This window comes from Peromyscus eremicus, chromosome 3, assembly GCF_949786415.1.
Source record: "Peromyscus eremicus chromosome 3, PerEre_H2_v1, whole genome shotgun sequence".
Taxonomy (NCBI): domain Eukaryota; kingdom Metazoa; phylum Chordata; class Mammalia; order Rodentia; family Cricetidae; genus Peromyscus; species Peromyscus eremicus.
Window position 1 is genome coordinate 68,218,767 of NC_081418.1, and position 25,683 is coordinate 68,244,449.

Genomic DNA, 25,683 nt, shown 5'->3' on the forward strand with positions numbered 1-25,683 from the left:
TTCATTCCACAGCTTTTATTCTATAAGAACATAAACATCATCTTTTTCCACGCACAGCAGCAATACAATATTAATTTATTCTGATTTAAGATTTGAAGTAAATAAAGCTAGAACTAACATTTATAATAACGATAGAATGCATTTGCTTAAACAAGATTGGCAATTTTTCATAATAATAGACATTTATACAGATTTGTACTTATAGTCTTTTCTTTTTCTGCACCTACAGGTTTGACCCTTTTATGCATTGTAACTTCACAGTATAAAGAAAATCCAAACAATGGCTCCCTTCTCTCATCTGCTTGCCCCAGCCCGCCTAGGCTTCCATGAATTTCAGAAAGCCTACAAAACAAAAAAAGGGGGGAATTAAAGCAAAACAAACAAACAAACAAAAACAAACAAAAAAGACCAACTCCATAAGATAGGGAGAATCATGGTGTGCTTTTCTCGTGTTACCCATTGGTAACAATTTTAATGGCAAAAAATCCACTAATTCCACATGTATAAACAAACCTACATTATTTATCAACAGCCAGGATATGGAAATTCAAAGGTAAATGAAGGATTTTAGTCAGGCAAGCAAGACCTTAGCAAACCGGAAGAGAAGGTTCCTTCTCTTGGCCATTTTTATTTTCATTTAAAGCTGGGAGATCTTACAGAGGAAGGAAAAATTAATCTTTCTGATTATTTCTTTCTCATTTTTTCAATCAGCCAGGTCAAGCCCTTTAGCTAACCTGCATGTCCATGTTTTGATTCTCTGCTCTTGGCCAAGGAAGAAAAGAAGGAAGAAAAGAGAAATCAGGCCTGTACTCCCTGATTAAACACAGCTCAGCAGCACTCCAGGCTGGTGAACCCGGTGGCGGCTCCTTGCACCATTGACCTCAGGCCAGACACCTCAGCGCCGACAATGGGACCTAGGGCTTCCGGCTAAGTTTACCCAGGGCTGAGCAGGAAACCAGATCTATGTAGGAGTACTGGGGCTGTTTCTAGCAGTAGGACCCCCGAGGCAGCGAACCCAGCCCAGTCAGGACTTGACAGGGAGGACAATCTCAATCTCTATAGAATTTTAGCGATATGGCTTTTCCCCCAGAAAACGAGTAAACCAACACCAAGCAAACAGACAAAGAAACAAAAAGTCAGAACAAACCAGCCCTGCACAGACGAAACGGCCTGGGAGATGGCGAAGTGTGGAAGGGAGGAACAGGGCTCCGGTACAGGTGCGAGTTCTGGGGCAGAGGCCGGAGGCAGGAGGGGTACAGGCGCTCTGGAAGCGAAAACACGGCATTGCCTGGAAGTTTCATCAGGAAAAATTAAAGTTGGCTGTGAGCTCCCGGATTCGGTTTTCTCGGTTCATTTTCTTCAGTTTCATCCTGCGATTCTGAAACCAGATTTTCACTTGTCTGTCCGTGAGGTGGACGCTACGGCTGATCTCTAGGCGCCGCTCTCGAGTAAGGTACATGTTGAATAGAAACTCCTTCTCCAGTTCCAGCGTCTGGTGCTTCGTGTAGGGGCAGCGTTTCTTCCGGCCGCTCTTCGCCGTGAGCCAGTTGGCTGCATTTTCGCCTTTGGAATTGCCTGGAGTTTAAGAGAATACAGAAGGGAAGGTTAAGTCGAGGCCACTCGGGCTGTGCGAGGGGGGTGAATTCCGGGTCTTTCCCATTCGAGGCTTGCCCGAAGTCATAGAGAGAGGGTTATGCCCTCCTTTGACTTTCGGAGAACAAGAAATCCCTCCAAAAGGCATGACAAAATCGAGTGGGCCTCAAATCCACACCGGGTCCTCCCAATTTACATTTCCCTCTACTTTTTTTTCCAGGCACCTGTTTTAACACCACGCCGCGGGGCGCTTAGAGAATGAAAGGCCGGAGTAGGCAAGGCCGTACATCTTGAACTTAACGCCTTTCTCTGCCTCTCACCCAGTGGCAGGGAACCATTTCCTGCGGCCCCCAGGCTGGGGGTAAGGGATGCTTATTTGGACCAGAAGCCAGCCTCTTCGCTGGCTTACCCTAGCCCCGTAGACTGCCCTAGGCCAGAAGAGAAGGACATAGTTGGGCCAATTGGGAAGTCCGGAAAAACCGATCCTGGGGTCAAGGGCTGTTCCGCCCCCCGTCTCTCCAAGAAACTGGGGTGTGCAGCTGGGCGACACCGAACTCCAAGAGAAGGGAAATGGCCACTTCTAGGTTTCAGTTCAGGGCCCAGGCGTCCGGGCGGGATTTGCCTTTTCTTCTTCTTGCAACCAGGATTCCCGCCCCTCCAGGAACTTTGAAAAAGGCATGGGGGATCGTAAACTCGAACTTCGCCGGTTAATGGGCTTATTTATTGGCGCTGGCGGCTGCTTATTTTGGATGCCTTACAAACATCCGTGCTATCTGCAGGCGAGCCACTTTCCCTCCCCGCCCCTCCCCCCCGCGTGGGCCGCGCTGAGCAGGCTGGGCTGGGGACCAGGGCTTGGGGGTACTCAGGGCCACAAGAAAGTGCATGCACAGGAGGAGGGCTGCTCACTGGTGTCCTCATCATCCCCCAAGTCTGGGTGAGCTGGGGCCAGCGCTATGGACGTCTTGATGTGGGGCACTAAGCCGGACATGGGTTTTTTACAGCGTCCCCACGCCCAAATATTAAAAACAAGTTCAGAAGGTCAGCCTGCCTTCAGCTTGGGCCAAGGCCTGCGGCTGCCGCGCGGGCTCCTGGTCCTCTGCTCCTTCCTTGTGGGTCTGTCTGTCTGTCTGCCCGCCTGCCTGGAGCCCTCGGTGGCCCTCTGCTTACCCAGGGAGTCCTTCTCCGGCGAGGCTTTACTGTTTTCGGAAGGGGCCGGGGACAGCTCCTCAGCCGCCGAGGATGACGCGTGCGCCTCCTCGTCGCCCTGCGAGCCTCCGCCGCCGCCGCCGCCACCGGCGCAAACCAGCGTGGGCGGCGGCGTGGAGTCGAGGGTTCGCTCCTTCCCGGCTGCCTCGGCTGAGCTCGAGGCCAGTGCGGGCGGCGGGTCGAAGCCGCGCCCCGGGGGCTGCGCAGGGAAAGGACTGGCGAGCTGCTGTGTGCCGCCGCCGCCGCCGCCGCCGCCGAAGCCCTTGGCCGTGCCGTAGGCCTGGGACAGGCGGAAGTAGCCCGGCACTGGCACTCCGCTGGAGGCGCCCAGGGTGCAGCCGTCGGGCGGCGGGCCCCGCGGGAAAGGGGCCAGGTCGGCGGCGGCCGAGCCTTTGGGGCATTTGTCCGCAGAATCGTAGAGGCAGTAGGAGCTCTCTTCTTTGATGTTCTGCGCAAAAGAACACGATGTGGCCTGTGGCGGGGGTTGGGGCGGCGGCGGCTGCTGGGGTTGCGGCTGCGGTGGCGGCGGCCCGTCGGGTGGCTCCATCCGGCAGGAGCGGGGCGCGTCCAGCCACAGGTCTAGGGGCGCGGGCGCGTAGCCATGCGTCCCGGGACCCAGGCCCCCGCTGCCACCACCGCCACCGCCTCCGGGCGATGGCGCTTCATTGCGCTTGCTGCCCAGCGCGGGGAAAAGCCCACAGCTTTGCAGCCCGTAGGGCAGGTCGCTGGCGGGCGGCAGGTAGACCCCGCTGTGGGCGTAGTAGCCGCCGCCGCCGCCCCCCGCGCTACCGCCACCGCCACCCGCCTCGCCTCTGGCTGAGTTGATGAGCGAGTCGACCAAAAAAGAGTTCGCGGCAGGGCTCTCCGAGCATGACATTGTTGTGGGATAATTTGGCGAAGGGAGCACATAGCCCTTTCTGGCTGACATTTCTTGTGCAAAACATGCTGAATACGATTAGCAATCCCCCCGCACCGCGGCGGGCGCCCACAGCCAATCCCGAGCCAGAGTTTCCACGCGACCACTCCCAGTTTGGTTTCGTAGGCGCGGGGCCGCTCTCCGAGGGCGCCCTCGGAGCCCGCGATTGATATAAATATGTAATCTGTATTGATGGGCCAGAAGACGCACGCACGCCTGACACCTATGGCCCGAAGGCCAGAACTGTGGGAGCTGCCTCAAAGTGGCGGTCTGGGGACCTGGCTCTGGAGCCTGCAACTCGCCCCAACCCACCCCACCCCACCAGAGAATATATTTGGAAGCGCCCTTGGGCCCTGCGCTGTTAACAAGTGGGGTGTTTATGATGTGCACCCCAGCCATCTTTGGGCGCTCCATGTCTGCTGTGGAGTGGCCATAAGTCCCTGTCGCCCCTTGATCATTTAAGCAGGCCCTGTCGCAGTCTCTCCGTCCTATTCATTTCTGGACCTGGAGCTGGTTCTAGTTCTTAAATTTGGCTCCCCCCAAAGTGGCTGGTGTGGTCCTAAGGCTGTCAAGACCCTCGGAGTGTCCAGAAGCCACAGTGAACTGGAAGCTGGCTAGACCACATCGCACAAAGAATAATATCGAAAAGGCATTGGCTGATCGCCCCCTGAGCCAGTGCTCACGACTTCCCTACTCCATCCTTTGGCCAGTCAGGATTTTTCTCCTTCACCGTGCTCAGTCGGTTCATGCCCTCTACTTCTGCCATCCAGCCTTGCCTAGCTAGCTCAGTGAGGTGAAAATCAACGGCCTGGCAACCCCAGCCAAAGACTTCCCACCACCCTCGGTTCAGAGTCAAATGCATAACTCCCCATCATGCCGAGGGGTCCCAAATTCACTTCCTTTGGGGGATTTAGAATGTTGGCCTTGGGTTTCTGGTCTTTCTGCACTGGGGGAACTGGAAGGGAAACCTTGGAAGGATGTGTCCAGCAAATACCTCTACCACACTGCTTTCTGTCTTAGCATTAGTAATCCTTAGCATTACTATGCTCCCTGAGGTTATGACAAAAACCTGTCACTACACTCGTGTCTTGCTGTCCTCCACCACCCGAAACAGGACCCCACCCCCAAGACATGGCTGGGGCAGTTCTTGTTCCAGCCATTTTGAGTATAGTGTGCACATTTTAACAAGGTGGTGATGAGGCAATCCATTCCCTGGAAGGCTAAGCTGGGTTTGGGCCCTGTTATAAGAGACTCCAGAGACCAGGAGCTTTGCTTAGCGGACAGGACATTGGGTTCAACTCAGGGGTGCTTTCTTAAGCAATTACAAGTGGTCAGCCTGGGACATATGCTAACCCCCAAGTGTGTGCCTCATATCAAGCTCAGGAAATGTGACCTTTTCCGGCAGGATCCAGTGGAGCTTGTGCGGTTGATGCTCTGCCCCTGACCTGTAACCCACAAGGTTACAAGGTCTCCAGGATGCCCTGGGCCTGCCAGCTCCAGTTGGGACTGGAGAGTTGCTGACTGCCCCGATCCCAGCAACTACATTGTTCAGGCCTCTGCAAACAGCAGAGAAAGGCTCTTGCATTGAAGTGGTCATGTTCTGGTTCCTCCCAGAATGAATCCAGCCACTGGACAAAGACAACCCTGAGAGGACCCTGAATGCGAAAACACATAGGAGACCGAGCTAGGTAGAGGCCAGCCTCTGGGTTCTGTGATTCAAGCAACCGAGGTCATTTGCAGCTGCGTGGCCAGCCGCGCCCAGGAATCCGTGCTTCTGCTAGCACGAGGGAGGCATCCATCCCTGTCACTTCTACCTCTGTCTCCCCAAGGTGACTCTCTGGTAGGGCTGGGTGTCTAAGCATCTGAATGTAAAAGGAAGGAGTGGAGAAAGAAAGAGGGGCGGAGGGAGATGAAGAAGGAGACAAGGAGATGAGAGAAAGGAGAGAGGGAGAGAGAATAGGAACACAGATGAGCATCAGCATCAGCTGCCGGAATCTTCAATCTACAGCAGCCACTCTGGAAAATAAGAGCTGGGTCTGTGCGAGGCATCGTTAACTATCTGCTATTTTGCTTCTGCACCCAAGGCCAAGGCAAATTTAAACTTGGGTAGGCCTAAAGAGCCAGACAGCCAGAATGCTGCAAAGCTTCAGAGCACTGAAGCCTATGGTCCTACCTTAAGCTTCCAGGATATGCTGGGTCCCTACTCTGTTCACAGGCTTGGCGGAACTCTTGTGTTCAACGTATCACCTGGAAATGCCCTGAAACTGGGGCTGCCTGGAAAAAAAAAAAAAAAAAAAAAGGCCCTTTGCTCTTCAGCTATTCAGATACCTCTCTGGAGAGCTGTTATGTGGGGAAGGAGGTTCCCAGAGCGCTGACTGTTCCTTGAGGAAAAGGAGCAGCAGCAGACCAGCAGGCTTGGGGGCCAGGGTTAGAGCCCTCAGCTGTCCCTGTCTGGATCACATGCAAAAAGGAGCTTCCCTGACTGTGGCTTTTAAAGGACCAGTGGCCACTGGAGAGTGTTTGAGACAGCAGAATAAAGAGGGAGATGGTGATTCAGATAGAGCATCTTCCTTAACCTTCCAGGGTTTCAAGGAGCCCTCTGAGTAATCCAAGGGTAGTTCTGACTTTGATCATATGAAAAATCCAAATCTGCATTCCCATGATTTGACCCATCATTTTCAAGGAGTTTGTAGACGCCCCACCACCACCACCAAAAAAAAAAAAAAAAAAAAAAAAGCCTTCTCTTCAATTTCTCTACAGCATCCAGGACTCTCCTATCTGTCTGATAAAATAAGCCAGGTACAAGCCGCTCAGGCGGGTCCTAGCCAAGGCCTTGTAGGATGGCCAAATGGGCTTCTAGGCTGGATGGGATCCAGAAGCCAGCAAATGCTGACCAAGGTTAAAAAGTCAGCTCCGGCACTGCATATAAAGGCTAAAGGTTGGGGGAATTTAGATTGTCTGCTACCAACCTCACAGACCATGGCATTGGCACTGGATCTTCATCAGCCTTTGTGGAGAGCAGATGTGTTGTTCTCAACAGTAACTTCCCCGGCTTGCAGGAAACCAAACCGGGGTGTTTAATTTGAGCTCTTTCTTTTCTTTCCTTGTTTAAGCGTGTAAGCCTTCGTGGAAATCCCATGCTGACTGGGAGCTCTGTTCTACTCCTACTGATACTTGCTGAGCAAGGGGACAACAGGAGAGCCTACCTACTGTGGGATACTTGTGGGGTATCTGGCCCACTGGCCTGATGTGGCGATCTCAAAGTAAATACAATGACTCAGAAACTCAAGGTAAATGTGGTCCGGAGCCCCAGGCATCCCTCAGCCGCCCTGAAGGCTCCAGTGTCTCCCTAGACCACAACAATGAGGTGTTAGCCTCCTCAATAAAAATATTCTGTTTATTGAGCTCCTTGGCTTTCCGGAGATTCACCATCCCCAAGAGATTAAGTATAGTAATTCTCTTTTCTTTCTTTCTTTTCTCCTTAGCCTTTGCTCTCAGCTGCTGATTTCCCTTTTCCTTCTCTAGATGCCTTTGACCTAAAACCCGTGGTGCCTGCTGGCCTTAACCAGGCATGTGTAGCAATCACCCTGCTGCCGCCACCGCCAGAGTCTGTGTTTGTTCGGGAGTAAATATTGCCGCTTTCTACCTGGTGATAACACCCATGGCTCCGTGGAGCCACAGGAAATGCCAGGCACATGAATCAAGAAAGTTTGAGGATTACTCTGCATTTTACTTGATAGCGGATTCCTCTTCCGGATCAGGTCCTTGAGAGGCCCCTAAATACATTCTTATTATTTGACTAGGACAAAACAAAACCAACAATAACAAACTACCCCCCCCAAAAAAAAACCTATGTCCTGAGAATGAAATACAAATCAGTTTGTATATGGAGACCATTCTCAACATTTTTTGGGTGTTCCAGATTTTGCACAGGGCTGTAGAGCTGGGTTGAAGCTTCATGGTGAAAATTAATACAGCGTCAGCAGTCCAGCATTAACAAAATTTCAGAAATTCACCCAGTTATACATTTATGAATAACTAGATTTTTTTCATAAGCAATATTTCTCTCCTGTTCTTTAAGAATGTTGACATTTCCAGGGATGTTTAATGTGTGGGTTTTTTTTTCTTGTCTACAACGTTCAATCTATCCTCAGCTTAAAATATTTTTCTATTTTTCTTTTCTCTAAATCCAACCATCGAGCTGGCCTTGCAGTTTAGTGGGGGAAGTATTGGGGCCTTTTGTTAGTAGTCCTGAAGTACCAGTGTTCTTGGTTCTGTAGGTGAGGAAATGGCTCTGGCCTGGAAAACTGGAGACAGCTCAGAAGTGTAAGAAGATTTCCCAGCAACAGCAGTTCACAGGGTGGGCCCTCGTTTCTGCTCAGGCTGACTTTTTTTCTGGCACGACTTAGGAGCCCATGCTTTACAAAACTAGCCGTTCATAAGCATGATTTTTGCTCACACACATGTGAACAGAGTCAGCACCTATTTGTTATGAAATTCTTTATACTCATCTATGGCGTGGTATATTTGTGGAAAGAAACTATTTCGAGAAACAAATGAAAATATATTAAAATAAAAATGTAAATATGGGAGGAACAGGAGATTTCAATCTGGCCTTCAAAATGCAAGCACTTTGGTTATTTAAAAACAAAAACCACTTGTTTTATGAAAGTCTTGAACAAATGCCTAATGGGTCAGACTTGATCCTCCATGCCGTTTAAACAAATATAACGATATTTACCAATGTGTTTTTTGTATAATTTGCAAAATATGCAATAACACTCCCCCCTCGTTTTAACGGCTAGAAGATTTTGTTGGAAAACACCAACCAGTATTATGATGCCACATTCCGAATACGCAGTACTCAGTACGGGGCTGTCTCCAAACATCCTCAAAACAAAACAAAAAACCCATTCTTTGAATGGCCTTTTTTGGAACAAAGCTTATTTCTAGCCTGCTAGGCAGACTTCTAGTCAGCACCTACAAGAAAACCGGTAACCTCTGGCGGGCTGCCCCAGGGAATAAACCCGCTCTAATCGCCACAGATGCTGACCACTCCATTGTTTCCAAGGAGAAACTTTCTTTTCCTTAGTCTACAATCTCCTTTTCTCTCTGAACAGCCCTAATCCCCAGCACAGCTGATTCTCTTTCGCCTGGGTTCCGACCGTATCTAACGCATTCAGATCTGAACATTTCGGCAAAAATCGAGAGATCGCCTGGGGTGAGAAGCTTGGGTGAAATGCTGGCGCACGGAGCTAAAACGGACAACTTTTCCACTCAGGCCTCCCACTGCTTCCAACCATAGAGAGCTATGGGGAGTGCGCGCGGGGGGGTGGGGGGGTAGGGGGGTGGCAAACGTTCATCACCCCACAAACTCAATCACGGCCTGGAGCTTCGCTTAGGCATCCGCTACGTCCCCACTCCCACCTCTGCTACAGTGAAATTGATAAAACTTGTGGCCACTTACCTTGAGTCATTTCTGAAATCACTGCCAAAGGGCAGCAGCCTCTCCACGCCGCCGCGATGCGGAGAGGCCTAGCGAAGGCGCTTTGCTTTAAATTACAACCCCAATCACTTCTTGAGCGCGAGGCTCCCTTTTTTTGAATGCGAAGGGGAGCCGGACAAGTGAAATAACGTACCGTGCTGCTGTTAGTATCAGAAGCGAACAAAGGCCAAGAATCTCGCTGGGGTTCCCGGCTCCCTGGCGGCTTTGACATTGATCGGAAGTGCGCCATCTCGTGGCGGCTGCGGGCCTAGGCGAGGCTGGAGATCCAGCCTGCCGCCCAGAAAAGGAAGCTGGCTCCCGGCAGAGAAAGAGCAAGAGAATGTGCCCAACCCGCTGCCATTGAGACCTCATTTTTACATCTAAGAAATTGCTGCAAAACCCCAGCCGGGTTTATAGCGGCGCATTCCAAATATGCAAATTGGCCGGCCCGGGACGGGTTTACGACCACATTGTCACAGCCATCGGAGGATGGGCTTTTATAGGGCTCAGAAATCAAACCCGCGCCCGCCCGCCGCCCGCCTGCAAGCAGTTCTCCTGGCTAGACTCTCTCTAGCAACTTGAGAGACTTTGGTTAATCTTTAACCATCCCAAAGGAAGTCTTTTCCTAAACCGGGCTTCCCTGCCCGCCCCCTTTAGCCCCCCAGGAGGGCCCTTGTTCTTTTCAGTGTGTCTGTCTATCAACCTAGACATTCATCTAGGGGGTCTGTCCCTCTCCCCTTTCAGCTCGCTTTCTCCCGTCGCGCCAGTTAGACAAACACACAAACAAATAAACAGAGCAGAGTCTGGAGCCTAAGGCCTCTCTCCAAATGAGACCCTCTTGGCTGCTTTGGCTCTGCCTGGGTGGCTGGAAAGAGGGTGGGGTGGGAACAAAAGGCTCTGTCCTTTCAGCTCTGCCCCTCAAGGTTATGGGTGATGTCCAAATTTAAGGCAGAAGTTCAAAGGCAGCAAACAAAGAGCAAGCCCGCATCTTTCTTTGCCCAAGGGAACGGAGAGGGAGCTGGAGCTGGACAGGAAACACACTGAGAGGTTCCCGAGGTTCAACTCTGCCTTGATACCTGGACTCATGTCTCTATTGCTGAAGGGACCCACAGGGTACACCCAGGGGGGCTCTACTCACTCCTGAGGTGAGCAAGGTTAGACTGGGTCAGGCCATGGGCCGTTGCATGCCCCCAAGGCCTTCTCTAAGGCTGAAGTCAGTCTCACATGCTAGGCCCTGACATATCCCACCCCTAAGTTTCTGCTTTCCACAAGGACATATAGTCCCAGCTTCCTATGCTTGGCTTCTATTGTAGCTCAATTCTGATTCTACCACCTCTACACACACCCCTCAGGGGCCTGGGAATGCACTCCTTTTACTGGTAAAAGGATGCCAGCTGAGAGGAGACATTTGGCAGGAGAAAGCAACCAGGGAGAGAAATCTCACACCAGGACTCAATACTCAAATTTCTTCCCTCTTTATTTTCTGTGTGCCCTATTGTCTGTAGGTATGTTAAGACATATAGGAAATACAGGGTGGATAAGAACTGACCGAAGGCACTCATTACAAACAGAGCCGCCAGGGATTTCTTAACATAGGGAGGCAGAAGAGATTCACTTGGAGAGTGCCTGGCTCCTCAGAGGAAGTTCTCAGGTCTTGGTAGGCTAGCTCTAGGCATGCCAACACTTTTCAATATTGTGAGAGATTGAAAAGACCATCCCCAACATCCTTCCCATTCTCTCCAGCACCCTCAAAGAAATCAACCAAAGGGGGTGGGGGTGGGGGAAGAAGAGTATTGAAACACATTAGGTTATGGTTTCTTTATTTACAAGTCTTTTGAACACCATCCCTGTATGAAGCATACATTCAAATATTTTTAGCAGTGAGCGAGTTTAACCGTGGAACACTGTAAACAGATAGAGCCTTTAAATATTTTTTTTATTATCCCCGCCCCCTCTACATTGCATCTTAAAATTCGCTTTGGTTCCTTCGGGGAAATATATATATAATATAATATTTATCTTTTAAAATAATTCCAAATCACTCTCCGGCTCTTAGAAGATTGCCAGAAGCTTCCAAGCTCAGTTCTGAGTCAATGAGAGCAGAGTGCAGCGTAGGAATGGGGGGTTTGGGAGCGGGGAGACTTCAACCCCTTATAGCCAGAGCCAAGGACCCACTGGCCAGGTCTCTTGCTCTGCTGTGTCTGACTCCCACCGAATCCAAGCTTCCTTAACGTGGAGGAGACTCTGCCAAACCGTGGCGTTCCACAGGCATTTCCTGCAGAGACTGAGGGACCAGCAGCCAGCATAGCCTCTGGATTTTTCAATGTCTTCTACCCCGGGAAGAGTCAGCTCTGCCATCAAACTTTGGGCTTGAATGACAGTTACCACCACTGGGAGGTAGAAAACCCAGGTGGGCTGCAGGAGGTGGCCGCTAGGAGCTTCAGGCCTGTGTAGAACAATGGGTAGCTAGGAGGGATGGAAAGATATTAATGTCACCTGGACAGATTTCTCTTTCCTCCAGGACCCAGCTTTCTCCCATTTCACAGCCACCTTTTAGTCCAACTTTCTTTCACATTTACTTTTGGAAGGCAACCCCATTCTGGATATCTTGGAACCCTCCCCTTTCCTCCTACCCCTGTCCCCAAGCTGAACTAGGCCTGGAGAGCATACACAACTTCTTGACTTAGGAGTCCTGGGGGAGGGCAGGCTCTGTGCAGAGGGTCCTAAGGGGGTGGCCTCCAAGGAGTTTGGCAGGGGGCCCAATCTCCGGTGACCACACCCAGCCCAAAGCTTTTGCAGGCTCTAAGAGTGAACCACCAGGGGTTCCAAACCATTCATTCCATTGATTCACAACTCTTAGAATCCAATTATTAATAGGAAGCTTAGCCATTGAGATCTGAACCAAGAGTTTCAGGCCCCTTCCTATTGGGCTATCTCTGCAAAGGAAGCCTCCCCCTCTCTCCTACATCACCCCCCCTTTTTTTTCCCAAGTCACTGTGTGGCTTGACCTTGTCAAGGGCAAAATCTGCATATTATTTCACATGTATGAACCCCCCCTCCCAATTCCAGGAGGCTGGAGTCTTAGAGAAGCGGATTAGCTGAGTAGTACTGTAACCGGTCTCTGTTAATCTTTTTTTCCTTCATTCTTCTGTTCTGAAACCAGATTTTGACTTGACGGTCGGTGAGGTTGAGCATGCGGGACAGTTGCAGGCGCTTCTCTTTGTTGATGTAGACGCTGAAGAAGAACTCTCGCTCCAGCTCTCGGATCTGATATTTGGTGTAAGGACAGCGCTTTTTTCGGGTGCGTTGGCCACCTAAGCAGGGAGAGAGGCAAAATGTCAGCAGGGAATAGGGGCTGCAACTCACCCCAAGACCCCCAAGGGAGAAAAAGGTCTGGCCACTGTGGTGGCTCAGTCCAGGCCCCTTCAAAGTCTTTCCAGGCCCTTACCTTCAGGCTCCTATTGCTGGCCAGGGACAAGTTGCAGTCGGAGCCGGCTTCAGATAAAAGCCAGCTCCCTAGATAGGCCCCCAGGGAAAGGGCTCAGGCTGCCCCTTGAGCAAAAAGGAGGGCTCCCCACAGCAACAGGCGAGTTTGCTCTGGCTAAACCGCTTTGAAAGCAGGCAAGTGGGGGTTGCGGTCTGCGCCTTGCCCCGCCAGACTAAACAAACAGCCGCCCGCCCGAGGACATTTCACCTTCAGCACCTGGGCCGCCTGTTCCTGAGGCAGTAAAGGCATGCATCCTGGCCCCAGGCTTTCCCGGTTGCAGCCATGATTTAGCCCTCCTTAACATCTGGGGCGGCTGCGGGGTCTTTGTCAGCCTGACTCCTGATCAAGAGCTCTGGCATCTTCCGCCAGCCTCCCAGCTCTCTCGAGGTGGGAGGTGGCAGAGGAAACCCCCAACCCCGGGCCTTCACACTGCGCTCACTGCCACCACACAGCCAGAAGGCCCTCAGCAGGGCAGGGATGCTGTTTTAGAGAGGGCAGAGGGAAGAGAGGCTTCCTTAAGCCTCATGCAGGCGCCAGTTATTCACCCCACCTTAAAAACAAAAACAAAACACACACACACACACACACACACACACACACACACACAAAGACAAAAAACCCACATTGCTTTTGACTGATTTAATAACAACTGTGAATAACAGAAGGCGGGCGCGTAATTGCCACCGCGCCAAGGAAAATGGCTTCCTTTAGACAAAAAGGCCAACTTTAGGTTAATTTGTTTCTTTTAATATATTGCTTTAGCTAAGCGGGCTACTTTATCTGTTAAATGCGCTCCTAGCGCCATCGTTAAACAGCGATGCCTTTGAATCCCAGCCGGGACTGGAGTCCCGCCGCAACACATGGCTTTTATAAAAATCTCCGGATTACCTCGCTATCAAAGGCTCCTGAAGCCCTTGTAGGGGGAATTTACAGGCGCCCACCTCCGGCTCCCCAGCCTGGAGCTGGCCTCGAGCGGGATCATGCTGTTGGGTTTGGGAGCTGAGAAGGGAAAAAAGGAAAAAGGGGAGTTGTATTTTTTTTTTCCAAGCGTGCTTTGGCCGGTGGGTATTTCACGGCCAATTTCAGCACTCGCCACGTGATCCCTCCTTTTATAACAAAGTTTTGTTGGGGGAAACCTAAAGGCCCTTCATAAACCTTATATGCTTATAAAACAGCATATAAAAATTTAACAGCGGTGCTGCGCTAGAGTCCCAACTCCCCTTTCATAAAGCGCCGGGCGCTGCCTTTATACGCACCGGAGCTGCCGGCCTTGTCCTCAGTGTGGCCGGAAGACGACTCGGGGCTGCTGCTGCTCTCGGGTCGCCGCCGACGCTCCTTCTCCTCCGCCGCCGCCTCCCGACAGCCGCCGCCGCCGCCGCCGCCGCCGCCGTCCGAACTTGAAGTTGCCGGCGCGCCCGTGGCCGCCGCCGCCACCGCCGCAGCGGAGGTCGCAGCTGCCGCTGGGGGCCCTTTCTCGGCGGTCTTGTCCCCGGGGTAGTCGGAGGAGGCGAGGTTTTCCGGGGTGCCGTAGGCCGTCTCGAAAAACTGGTCAAAAGCCTGTGGCAGAACGCCGTTCCGGCCCACCGTGCTATAGAAATTGGACGAGACGGCGGGGGTGGGGTGGTGGTAGACGTTGGCCGAGCTCTTGGCCAGCACGTCGCCAGGCACGCCGGCCGCGCTGGGCGCCTGCAGACAGTCTCTGTGCACGAGCTCCTCCGCGGAGTAGCAGTGGGCCAGATTGCCGCGGGGGTGCCATTTAGTGGCGGGCTCAATGGCGTACTCTCTGAAGGTCACTTCGCGCACGGGTTGGACCTGGGGCAGGTTGGAGGAGTAGGAGTATGTCATTGGGCGCGAAGACGGGGTCTGGGGCAGAAAAGAAGGGAGGCTGGAGAAATCTGGACCCGAGACGTAGTAAGTACAACTTGGCAAATACATGTTAGAGGAGCAGGGACCACGCTCATCAAAATCCATCATTGGGCTACCTTGGGCTCTCCGCAGTAGCCGAGCTTAACATGATTCTCCACTGCAGCTGCCTCTTTGAAGCGGATCCGTGAAGTAGAAATTTGGAGACGTAAGCTGACGTGGAAATCTATCCCCATCCTTAGCAGGGAGGTGCTGGTCATGTGACCCGATGTTGAAATTGACAAGCTGCGAGCTAGTCCTGGCTTTTTTTTTTTTTCCCCCAAACCCCCCTCCCTTTCCTTTTTTTCCCCCTCCCCTCCCTCCCCGGCTTCCTTTCTTTGTAGCCACCTCAGGGGAAGCAACAGATCGTCACTCGGTGTTCTCACCGAAAGCACGTAATCGCCGGTGTAACTCATGTTGGCTGGGGGGCCTCCCCGCGCGCAGAAAGGCTGGGGTGCGCCCCCAAGCAACTCTCCTTTGCTCAGCTACATGGTCCTGGTCCACGAGTGCGCTGAGGGCGGCGAGAGAGGGCAACTCCCGACGCCCCCCCCCCACTCCCCGGTGGGTGAAGGATGCTCTGGGCTGGGGGTGGCCAGGTGAAAGCCCGGAACTGTGTGACTCCAGGTCTCGGAGTCTGTTATCCGAAGGCTTACCGTTCGCCACCTCCTTCTTCGCCCCCACCCCCAGGCTTGCTCTGGGAAACACCTCAGCCTCAGACCCAGGCTGGACCCCATTTGGGGCCAGGCTTCGCAGCCGTGGATGTGCCGGCCTCGTGGCTTGTCCGATTTGCACGGTGACTTGATTACACGCTCTCATTCATGGTCACTTCCGAAGCGCTTTAGTGCCTTCCGTCCCCAAACCGCCAAGAGGCAGAGCAGCTTTCCTCCGCGGTTTGTCAATAATCCGCGCGGTCCGGAAGGGCCTTCGCCTCACCCGGGTTCCACCTTCCCTGTATCTTTTTGCTCACTTCCCTTGGAGGAACCCCCTTCTCCTCGCTGCCTGTAGGGGTTCGGAGGGACTCCGCAGAGCCAGAGGCACTGGGACGGCCCTTCTGCTCACCGGTCCGCAAGCTGCCTAGTCTGCTGAAGCTGACGAATCGGGAAACCATGCAATTGAGGCGAACCTTGGGCTGTTTTAGAGGCGCTGACATGCGAGGAGCCTTCTCCTGGGTATGCTGCACCTTTGGGGGACCCACCAGGCTGCTTGCAGCTCTTCAGAGCTGAGAGGGGAATGGAGGGTGGCAAAGAGGGAGTAATGGCCCAAAGGAGCCCTGGCTAAGAGAGAAGTAACCCGTCTCGTTTTCCTTGCAAAGCCTAAGAGTGAAAGCAAAGGATATTCAAAGGGAAAAAACTCTTGCTATTTAGTCCACAGGGGAAGCACAGTGCCAAAGAAAAGAGGTGTTTTCCGAGCTGCCTGCACCTTGGGCCACAGAGATGTCTTGAAAAGGCGAGGCTTGTCGTACATATAGATAATGCTCATGAGGCCATAACTGCTGGGATGAACTTAGCTCTCTTCAGAGGAGGAAACGGAGATTAAGAAGACAAAATAATGCTTGCCATTCTGCAAGACGAAAGAAGTATTTGGGGAAAATGAAAGAAAAAAGAAGGCACAGGGCAGCTAGGCACGGCTAGAGCAAGGAGGGGGGCCCAGGCCTGGGGGCTCCCCACAACTCCCTTAGAAGGAGCTAGGGTGTCACAAAAGTCAAGAGTGAAAAATGAAAACCCTTTCCCCTTTTCTCATCCAGGAAATAACCAAAGGTATTTACATATCTTGGGGAGATTTAGAGTATAAACGCTAAGATCTTTGGTATTTAAGTGCCAACATCGATTTATTTATTTATTGCTGAGCTGAGTGTAACTGACTCAATAACAAATTTAATCATGTATTGCTCTGGAAAAGAACTATCCTCATTATGTATTTTCTCCAAATAATGACCCACCATTGCATTTGAATGCCCACTGTAAATATCAATAATATCAAGTAATTACTGTGTAGTGGAGTAAACTAATTTATTAGCATTAATGTTTATGTGGCTCCAAACCCCCCCCCCCCATTTACAAGGGTTGCTTATCACAAATCAAGCTCCTCGGACACATTGGTTTAATGAACTCTTTATTCAGGATTTGCTGCAGGAACTTTCATGCCCCTTGAATCCCTGAGAGCTGAACTTGAAATTACTTGTGCATCTTCAGCTTGACATATTTGTCCACTGTGGCTTCATAGATGACGGCAGTGGCGCGAAGGAGAACATGTAGGAGGGAGAAAGGGTAGCTTCAGGCCTTCTAAAGCCGAGGATCGAAACTACCGGATGGTCCTGCAGCAAAAAACTTCTATTTCCTGCAGTCACCAAGGAGGCAAAATATTTATCTTTTCACAATATCTTTTTGGAGACTAATGTGAGGTTTCGAGCAGCAATATTTGAGCAGCTCCCTGGGTTGATTTTTTTGCTACCTCAAATTTTCTCCCAGCAGCCCACCCAGTCCTCACCACCTCTACCCTCGAACAAAAGGAATGCGTGAAGGGTTTCAGTGACTTTGCCATAACAAAGGCGCCACCATTGCAGGGCTTGCCCCGCCCCTGGGTGAAGGCAAACAAATTCTTGCACTTGTATTAGGGCTTTTAAGACCATAATTGAACCCGGGGGCGTCTAGGAGACCGAAAACACTTCTAGACAGACCTGCGGTTTTATAGCAGTTTTGGCAGTCAACTTCAGCTTGTGCCTGAGCAGTGGGGCCGAGGTGGCCCAGCCGCGGGGGATGCAAGGCCGCCTCCCCTGACTACATGGCAGCTTCTCTCATTATTATCTCGACTTCTCCGGATGCCAGGGAGAAGGGGTACCCGCAGAAAGGTCGGTGTGGCACTGTGCAGTGCTCCGCACAGCCAGTACTCTCTGGGTGGGTTCTCACCGAGGGCTGGTTGCATGGGAGCCGGCAGGTAGGTATCCCATGGGTGTCTGCAGGAGACCAGGCACATTCCCCAGGAAGGGCTGTGGGAGAAGAAGGGTCCTCCGCGAGTGGTTGGCAGAGCAATTCGACAGGCTGTAGAGAAGAGGGGTGCCCAGAGGGATCTGCATCCTCGAAGGGAGCGTGTGGGGGCGCTGCGGTGAAGATGGATGAGGAAAAGGCTTTTGATGGCAACAGAAGGGAAATGGCCTGGAGCTGTGGATTACTGTTAGCTCTTTAAGCAGAGACAAGAGATGGGATGCTAAGATTCCCAAGGCTGCTCAACAGCAGCCGCTTTGCCTGGTCCTGCCCTGCTTGAACCCGGTACAGTGAAAGTTCTTCAGGCAGGCATCGAGGTACAAGGCGGGAGTTCCTGTGAGGTTCGGACCCAATCGGGGGAAGAAAGGGAGGTGATTCTGCGGGTCCTTGGCTTTCACTCAGCTCTGAGCCTAACTGACTCTTTTTGGCTTTGCAGGAGGCCGAAGGTCGAGGAAATACCGGACTAGGGATAAGACCACACCGGAAGGCCAAGTCCGAGTTCCATTCCTAGGAGAGGCGGCTGCCGGCAAGGCTATGACATTGGCCCTGGACATTGGTTTCCGAGGAGCTGTTCTTTCTCAAGAACTCCACAGCGCGGGCTGTCTCCAGAAAACACTCTTCAACGTTTATTTCCTTTAATCGTCAACCCGGAGCCCTACGGCGGCTAATGCAAGAGGCCAAAAATGTTTGGAGGAAGAAAAACAAAGGCAGGAAGTGGCCGCGGCCTGACGGTGCGTGTGTGTCTGTAAAGAAGGGAGGGAGCCGGTTCAACCTCCTCTTGTTTTTCCGAACTTCAAGGTCTAGGCAGACCCCCTTAGCGCTTGGCCAAGGCTCCCGGCCCAGCGTTTGGAGGTGGCCAACGAGTTAGCCTTGTCGGGCTGAAAAGCTAAGAAGGAAATTTGATCAGCAAAACAAACCAAGCCTTTTGGAGGTTTCTTCTGATTTGGTCCCAAAAGGGTGAAGGGTCTATTGCTATCCAAAGTGGCTGCTGTTTTCCTCTTGTCGGGCTTAAACGCATCAAGAAGGGAGGGAGATTCAGGCACCCTTCGCTCGCTCCACCCTCCTGTCCGAGGTAGAATACCAGAATAAAGTGTGTCCAGGTGCCTCTGTGGAATCTGCTTTTTCTTGCAGTTGGAGATGTATGGGGCAGTGGTAGAAGAGCAGGGGGGTGGGGGAGAGCTGCCTAGGGTGTCTATGGCTTTGAAAGGATCACTTTGTAGAAAGGCAATGTAAGAAGGCCTTGTCACCAGGGTGGCTGTGCCAGGGGGGATTCCAACGCAGTCAGTCATTCAAGAGACTTGAGCTGCCAGCACTGTCACTTGGTAGGCTACATAGTACTATGCCACTTCAGGGGAAACCAGACATGGGCACTGAGTGCACTCCTAGACTCCAGCATCAACTGGAAAGGCTGCAAGGCTACATTGCCTTCTCTGGTCCTTTGTAGAGTTGGCTTGGGAGGCAGCCGCTGCCAGATATCCCTAACTCGGGGAATCTGAAACCCCCCATTGCAGTTCTTGGAAGGCTCAGCATGGCATCCATGATGTGAATGTTCAACCAAGCTACCCCCCCCCCCCAGTGCCTGCTCAAGCTTTTCTGTCCCCAGGCAGCTCCTGCTGGTCTGCTTGCCTCCTGTCTTGCCTCCTTTCTCAGGCTTCCTCCCTCCCGGTTCTGTTCTCTCCCTGTGCCTGAGCAGGAGCTGGGGTGTTGAAGTGCCCCCAGGAGGAACCTACTAGGCAGGTTTGGAGAAAGGGGTCTATTAGGTTTCTGCCTTGCCCAATTTGGGCCTCCACCAGAGACCTGAATTGGATTTCTTTACCTCGCTCAATGAGTACTACATTCCCTTCTTCCTTCCCCCAAGAGTGTTTGCTTCTTTCCTGAGCGCATCTCCTTTTTTTCCATTCTGAGTAATCCCAAGTGCCCGGCATGGGTTGGACCCACCAGGTCTTGCTCTCAGTTGTCTACGGTTGCTGTTCAGTGGCTTGATTAAAACACCATAAATATTTCACCCTTTGTTGCTTGCACGAGCTTACCTTCTTCCGTCCCCAAACACTGCATTGTGTTTATGAAGCTAAACTGAAAGCTAGTGCTAGTCTGGTGGCCATATTTTACTCAGGTGTGAGAGTTGGCTGGTGATAAAACAGCCACAAAGCCCTTGCCAGGGACTAGAGCCAGACCTCCACACAGGTACTCTGCCCTTCAAAGTAGGAGGTGTCTTTGAAGTGTGTCTTTCCTCCATGGTGAGCTAAGCAGATGGATTGCATGGAATGGCCCAAAGATCTCCAATTATTTATCCTCCGAGTATGGCTCACTGGCAGATTATGGCCAACCCATCACATTACACTTAGGGAAAGTATCAGGGGATCTCTCTTCTCACTAGCAGGTGGAGACAGGTTAATTTGTATCTTTGTCAACCCTCTCCTGAGCTGGCCTACCTGTTCTCTAAAGCAAGAGAATAGGTAATGCCTTGAACTTGACCTCACAGTTGGTTCTGAGCCTGACTAGTGGGTCCAATTACTATCCAGTGCCCCTAAACATCTGAGTAAGTCCACATCCTTCTTCCGGCCGCTGCAGGGTGGGGCACAGAGCTCAGCTTAGGGTCTCAATCGCCCCAACAATCTGGTTATCATTTAGTTTAGTGAGTCTCAAGCTGATGGGAGAAGGGAGGGACTATTGGAGAACTATTTTTATTTTTTATGGTTGCCAACTCATTAAAGAAGATTTTATTTATTCTTTCCTATAGAGCGGGAGCGAGTGGGGCGAGGAAAACTTTGAAGGGTGAAAACTTGGTTCTCAGTACCGGCCTCCTAGTCACTCATTCCTCGCTGCAGCTTCGGCCCAAACGGGGTTTCCTCAGCTGAGTGTGTCTGCAGTAAAGACAAAGGAGTGTAACACAACCAGAAGGTTGGCTCTGGTCCTTAGGCTGAGGATCTGAAGACATCCTGAGGCCCTAAATTACAAATGTCTCCTAGAACAGATCCACTTCTACTCATTACTGGTGGCAGCTTACATTTGAAATTCAAGAGCAGCCTCCATCCCCGTCTATTCCCGCACTAGGGGCCCTGCGTTAGGAGGCCTCCTCCATCCACCTTGCCAGGCAGTTCTGCCATGGTACCTAGTCTGTGCTACCCTTCCTGATGTAGCTCCTTGTGACAGCTCTAGGGGGAAAGGCCCGGCTTTCTCGTTTTTTGAAAAAGGAAAAAGATAATTTGCAGGTCTCTTTCGGTTCTCTTTGGGTGATAGGCTCAGTGGCCAACTAGTCTTAAGCTATGTGTTTACTGCTGGGCCTGGTGCTCAGACCTACTGCAGACAGGCATAGAGGAATTCTCTGCCCTGTAGAGCTCAAACGAGCAGAGTGTGTGTGTGTGTGTGTGTGTGTGTGTGTGTGTGTGTGTGTGTAGTCAAGGGTTTTGCATTGGCAAAGTCCACCTCCTTTAAAATAGATTTAGGCAGAAAGGGCATTAAGGGTTTCACCAAAGACGTGAAAAACCCTGAGTCTGGACTGGAGGAACCCAGCATGATCTTTTTATTTCCATATCGGATTCCCAGCCTCCAGGCTGGCTGAGCTACTGTTCCTATCCGCCCAGAATTTCGATTCAGCCATGTCTGTTTTCCTGGGTGTGTATACGCTCGATCTTGCTCTGGTTAGGCCTCCTCGGGCTCGGAAATCACCCTCACTGGGGTGGTTTCTGCCCTTCCAGGATGAAGACATAGCTTGGGCTATCCCCACCTTCAAAGACTCCTTTCAAAGGAGGGTGGGGATAGAGGGAATTGAAAATTAAGAAAGAATTTTGCCTCGGTGTTGAGCTCAGGCTACCAGGGCCAGGATCCGCTTGCAGCAAGAGTGATGCCCTGGCCAATTACATATCCTATGCTTTTCTGTAATCGTGGAGTCTTCTTAGGCGGCCCTGACCGTGAAGAAGGCGGTGGCGCCGAGGACTTGACCTTTATGGCGAAAAGCCTATGGCGCGGGAGGAGGACTCAGCTGTCTCCAGTCTCTGCCACCCAATAGCAGCCCAGACAATCCACGCACGCCAGGCCGCTCACCCTCATTCCCCCTTGCGGTTCACAGGTTCACCGGCCAGGAAACAAAGCCCCAGGCGTGGCTTTCACCACCTACCTAACCCCCCCAGGGCAGAAGTCAGCGCTAAAGCCGAGCCTCCCAAGGCCCTCTCTTCTTGCCGGACCTCAGCCGCCCTCGGCTAGCGCCTGGGTATTACACAGTGCCAGCCAGGCTCGGGCGGTGCTGAGCTCCCGTGCACCCCGGTCCTGTCTTCAGGCTTTAGGCGGCAGATGCTTGGGGGACCGTGCGGCCCCGAGGCTGCTTCGCTGCCCAGGTAGAGCTTGCGCGTGGATCTCCCGGGGTTCATCCCGAGCTCAGCTCCGGTCCGGGCCCTCAGGGCGGAAATGTTGGGAATAGCAAAACACGGCTTCTTTTCAGCCGATCTCAAAACCCCTTTTTGAGAAAATGCTCCTGTCAAGTTTTATTTCCCGTTGCAAAACCACCTTCCACGCTGCCAAGAATTAAGACCAGGAGAGATTAAATGCCCGATTATTCTCCTGGGGACGGAGGGGCGGGGCAGAGAAGGGGGCACCCTCACAAAACCTTCGATTCGGTTGCCTGTCCTCAGCAAACAGAGCCTGGAGCCGGGGCGAGGCCTGCGAGGCCTGTGGTGACGTCAGCCTGCAACTGGGGTGGCTCATCGCGCGTGTCCGCGGCCCTCCTGTGTCCACGCGGCGCGGGCTGCTAGTCCCACCACAGTGACCTCCGCTGGGGTCCCGCGGCTCTTCTGCCTGCCGCCCTCAGGCCGTCGGAGTCGGGTGGGCCCAGGCAAGGTTCGGGCCTCCATCTTGAGCTGGGGTGTCCTGCGCCAGGTTTGGGTTTGGGGCAGTGCCTGTCCCCAACGGGCGCGACAGCCGGCAGCCCTCTAAGCCACGGACACGCTGCTCTCACTCGCCCACACCCTTGCACCTGGGCAGGCCCCGCGCCTCCCGACGGCTCGCAGAAATTCGAAGATCTTAAGACACCGGTGGAATTATTTCTGCCGGGTGGGTCCAGCTCTGCCGCAGAGCCGGATAGAAACGAAATCGACTGTGGCAAGGCCTTGGCTGCTTTCACGTTGGAATTTTTCTGCGCAAGCATCACTTTTCTTTTATAATAACATTTTAAATAGCAGGCACCTCTCCGGCATTCGTCTGCTCTAGGTAGATGCGTGAGGACTGAGTGGTAATTTTCATAAAGAACGAAGCCAGATTTTATTTACCCGGCGGCCAAGCAGATGAAAACTTAATTAGCGTGCCTGTCTAAAAACCCAGGCAGGCATAAATCTCGCCAGGCCTTTTGGATAAGGCCTCATCTTTGCTTATGAAAAATGGGATGCGAGCAACTCGCTGCACATTTCTCTGATTCTCCAGGTCTTGGGCTGCTGACACGCATTCGATCAAGTTTAAAGGAATGCGCATAAATCAGCAATCCCCCAGCGTCTCTTCAGTCGAGGTTCACAAGCCCAGAAGGGCGCCTCTGAACCCCCATCAGGGGATTAGTAGTCCCAGGCAACCTTCCTCAGAGCTCCTAACCGGGGGAATTCACAGAGAGGAAGCGAGACGGTGCACCTTCACCCACCCAAACACAGCATCGAACAATCTGTACTTATCTACTCTCGGGCTATTATTCGCACACAAATACATCATCCTCGGCTGCATTTCACAGCCTTCGGGGGTATCTCTCAAAATATTTAAATTAGGTTGAGTGTTTTCAAATGAGTATTTCCCCCTTTTGTCTCTAAGTTCGTTTGTTTTTAAAATCTTACGTTAATTTAAAAAAGAAATTGGCTTCAGCTCGGCATTAGGCATAAATACTTAGTGAAATGCACAGTGACGTTTTACAATCGTCCACTTAAAGTTACTTAATAAATCTGACAGTATTAGGAGCAGATGGAAAAGGTCGTTTTTTTTTCAAGTCCCATATTTATAATTTTTTTATTCAGGAAGTTTCCTTTTTAAAAAAAATACGTGAATGAGGTTTTCAACATCATTATTCATGGATCAGTGTCTGCTATTATTATTCCTATTTTTTTTTTCAGAAGGAGGCCAATGTTCTCCTGACTGTCTTTGTTCTAAAGGTTTCAGGCTGGTTGTTATTTAAAAATTAAGAAGTCTCCGGGCAGGCATGATAGCGGGACTCCTTTAATCCCAGCATTTGGGAGGCAGAGGCAGGTGAATTTCTGAGTTCGAGGACAGCCTTGTCTATAGAGTGAGTGAGTACCAGGACAGAGAAACCATGTCTCAAAAAATGAAACAGAAACAAACAAACAAAAACCAAACAAAACAAAAAACAAAACAAAAAAACAATAATAAGATTAAAAATAAAACCTTGAGAAGTCATTATAATCCATAACCACCTCAACTAATCTGGCAAATCCATGGCTATTTTAAATAAGAAGGGTGTTTGGAGAGATTGACACTGTCAGCAACCATTTCAGACCTAGAGGGAGGGGGACCCTGACATCTTCTGGAGAGATACAGATAGATAGATAGATAGATAGATAGATAGATAGATAGATGATAGAAGTACTTTACCCAGGACTTCTGCAGTAGTGGTGGTGTTCAAAAGGGGCAGTAGTCCATCTGCAGAGTTGCTGTTGGCCTGTTTCCTAGGCCGTAGGCTCAGAATATTTCTTACATCTACAGAAAAATATCTCCCTTCAACAGAAGAGTCCCCTTTGGAGCAGTTCATAAACCGTGTTTGATCCAACTTGGAGGGGAATTTCCAACACTTTAAACATTTTGGAGAAGTCATTAACTTTGCTTGATGGTGGTTCATTTGGAGACGGGGCTGCAACACAAGGCGCAGGGTGGTGGGTCTGAAGCTGCATTTTCATTTGGTTCCACAAATGGTTGGAAATCCTCAGGGCAGCAAAATATGATTGCACTTTACAAGACCATCTGAGGTGGATGTTTCAGGGCCATCCTTTGTTGAGACAGCTTTATGTCTTTTCCATAATTCCTCATCTATAACGATATAAAGAAGCTCTCAGTCTTCAGGCGAGGCTGGAGACGTTTCCATCATCTGGGATTGGAACTGGTCAATATTAACTTCCACCAAATGATGAATCCAGTTCTCCCATGCACTATTATTTTCCTCTAGCATAAAGATAAAACTAACCTGTACCTGAAAATCCAAATCCCAAAGCTACTGGTTCCATCAACATTTTCATACATGTGTGCGCAGAATGGACTTTACAACACACACACACACACACACACACACACACACACACACACTACCCTACGTGTCTATTAAATACATAAACATACATATGCATTATTTATGACTCCAAACACATCTCTTATGTTGTTAGGGGTCAATGAACAGTAGCTATAATACTGATGGTTAATATAGTTTTGATTGTGGTTGTTAATATTAAGTACATTTATTTCTCCCACAAATCAAATGGTAGATTTGCAAGCATCAATATAAGATTACACACCACCCCGGAGCAACACTCAGGTTTTAGCAGTCCAGGATAATTTTCCTTGTACATCCATACTCTGACCATTTTGTAGATGGAATATTTAAGTTCTCCTACTGACTTCTCAAAGAGGTGGATTTCTTTGAATTTCTGAAATGTAACTCTAGAACTCTAGAGTTAGGAAGGTATGTGGACTTTTTATTTGCCGTAAAGATTCCCAGATAGTTCTAATTAAGGTCATAGACCACCTTGGAGGGAGCAGGCCAGGAAAGAACGGTTATTTAAGAACACCTCTTGGACTGTAACAAACATATACAGCTTTAAAACAGATCTGCAGAAATCTGATGCAAAGCAAGCCCGCTATGAGGACGAATTAAAGTTGGCCATTAAAGAAAAAAAGCAAATTTCACCGCATAAAGAACATTTTGTACCTCAACTCTAGAATTCACCTTAAATTACAGTGTCTTCAGTCATCAGTAATTAATAATATTCTATCTGTACAAATTCTACAATTATATACACAAGTACACAAACACTGATATTCAAATGTATACAGTATAAACATATATTATATATTCACATATATACAAGCACACGTATAATTTACATATTTTCAAATCTTCTTTTAGAGCAAAAAAAAAAAA

The 25,683-nt window shown here is 50.8% G+C and overlaps 2 protein-coding genes across 5 annotated transcripts; both read right to left on the reverse strand.

Annotated features, from left to right (window-relative positions):
• Hoxa10 (homeobox A10) lies at positions 1-9,764 on the reverse strand. Of its 4 annotated transcripts, none has more exons than XM_059257851.1 (2): positions 9,183-9,348; positions 1-1,575 (listed from the first exon to the last, which is right to left on the reverse strand). In XM_059257851.1, the coding sequence occupies exons 1-2, from the start codon at positions 9,190-9,192 to the stop codon at positions 1,301-1,303; spliced, it is 285 nt and encodes a 94-aa protein (XP_059113834.1). In that variant the 5' UTR covers positions 9,193-9,348; the 3' UTR covers positions 1-1,300. The 4 variants fall into 4 exon arrangements, 2 of the variants coding, with proteins under 2 accessions (XP_059113834.1, XP_059113833.1); XM_059257850.1 differs by lacking the exon at positions 9,183-9,348 and adding an exon at positions 2,761-3,858; XR_009378253.1 differs by lacking the exon at positions 9,183-9,348 and adding an exon at positions 9,355-9,764 and having other exon boundaries at positions 1,463-1,575.
• A 983-nt stretch (positions 9,765-10,747) lies between these two features.
• On the reverse strand, positions 10,748-14,857 carry Hoxa11 (homeobox A11). Its single transcript, XM_059257852.1, has 2 exons — positions 13,944-14,857; positions 10,748-12,514 (listed from the first exon to the last, which is right to left on the reverse strand). The coding sequence occupies exons 1-2, from the start codon at positions 14,659-14,661 to the stop codon at positions 12,282-12,284; spliced, it is 951 nt and encodes a 316-aa protein (XP_059113835.1). The 5' UTR covers positions 14,662-14,857; the 3' UTR covers positions 10,748-12,281.
• Positions 14,858-25,683: the final 10,826 nt, after the last annotated feature.

Excerpts from the sequence above, each read along its gene's own strand:
- Hoxa10 (XM_059257850.1), bottom strand. The coding sequence starts at position 3,727 with ATGTCAGCCAGAAAGGGCTATGTGCTCCCTTCGCCAAATTATCCCACA. Across the intron at positions 1,576-2,760 it reads GCCGGAGAAGGACTCCCTGG|GCAATTCCAAAGGCGAAAAT; the intron begins GTAAGCAGAGGG and ends CTTAAACTCCAG.
- Hoxa11 (XM_059257852.1), bottom strand. The coding sequence starts at position 14,661 with ATGATGGATTTTGATGAGCGTGGTCCCTGCTCCTCTAACATGTATTTG. Across the intron at positions 12,515-13,943 it reads GGACAAGGCCGGCAGCTCCG|GTGGCCAACGCACCCGAAAA; the intron begins GTGCGTATAAAG and ends CTCCCTGCTTAG.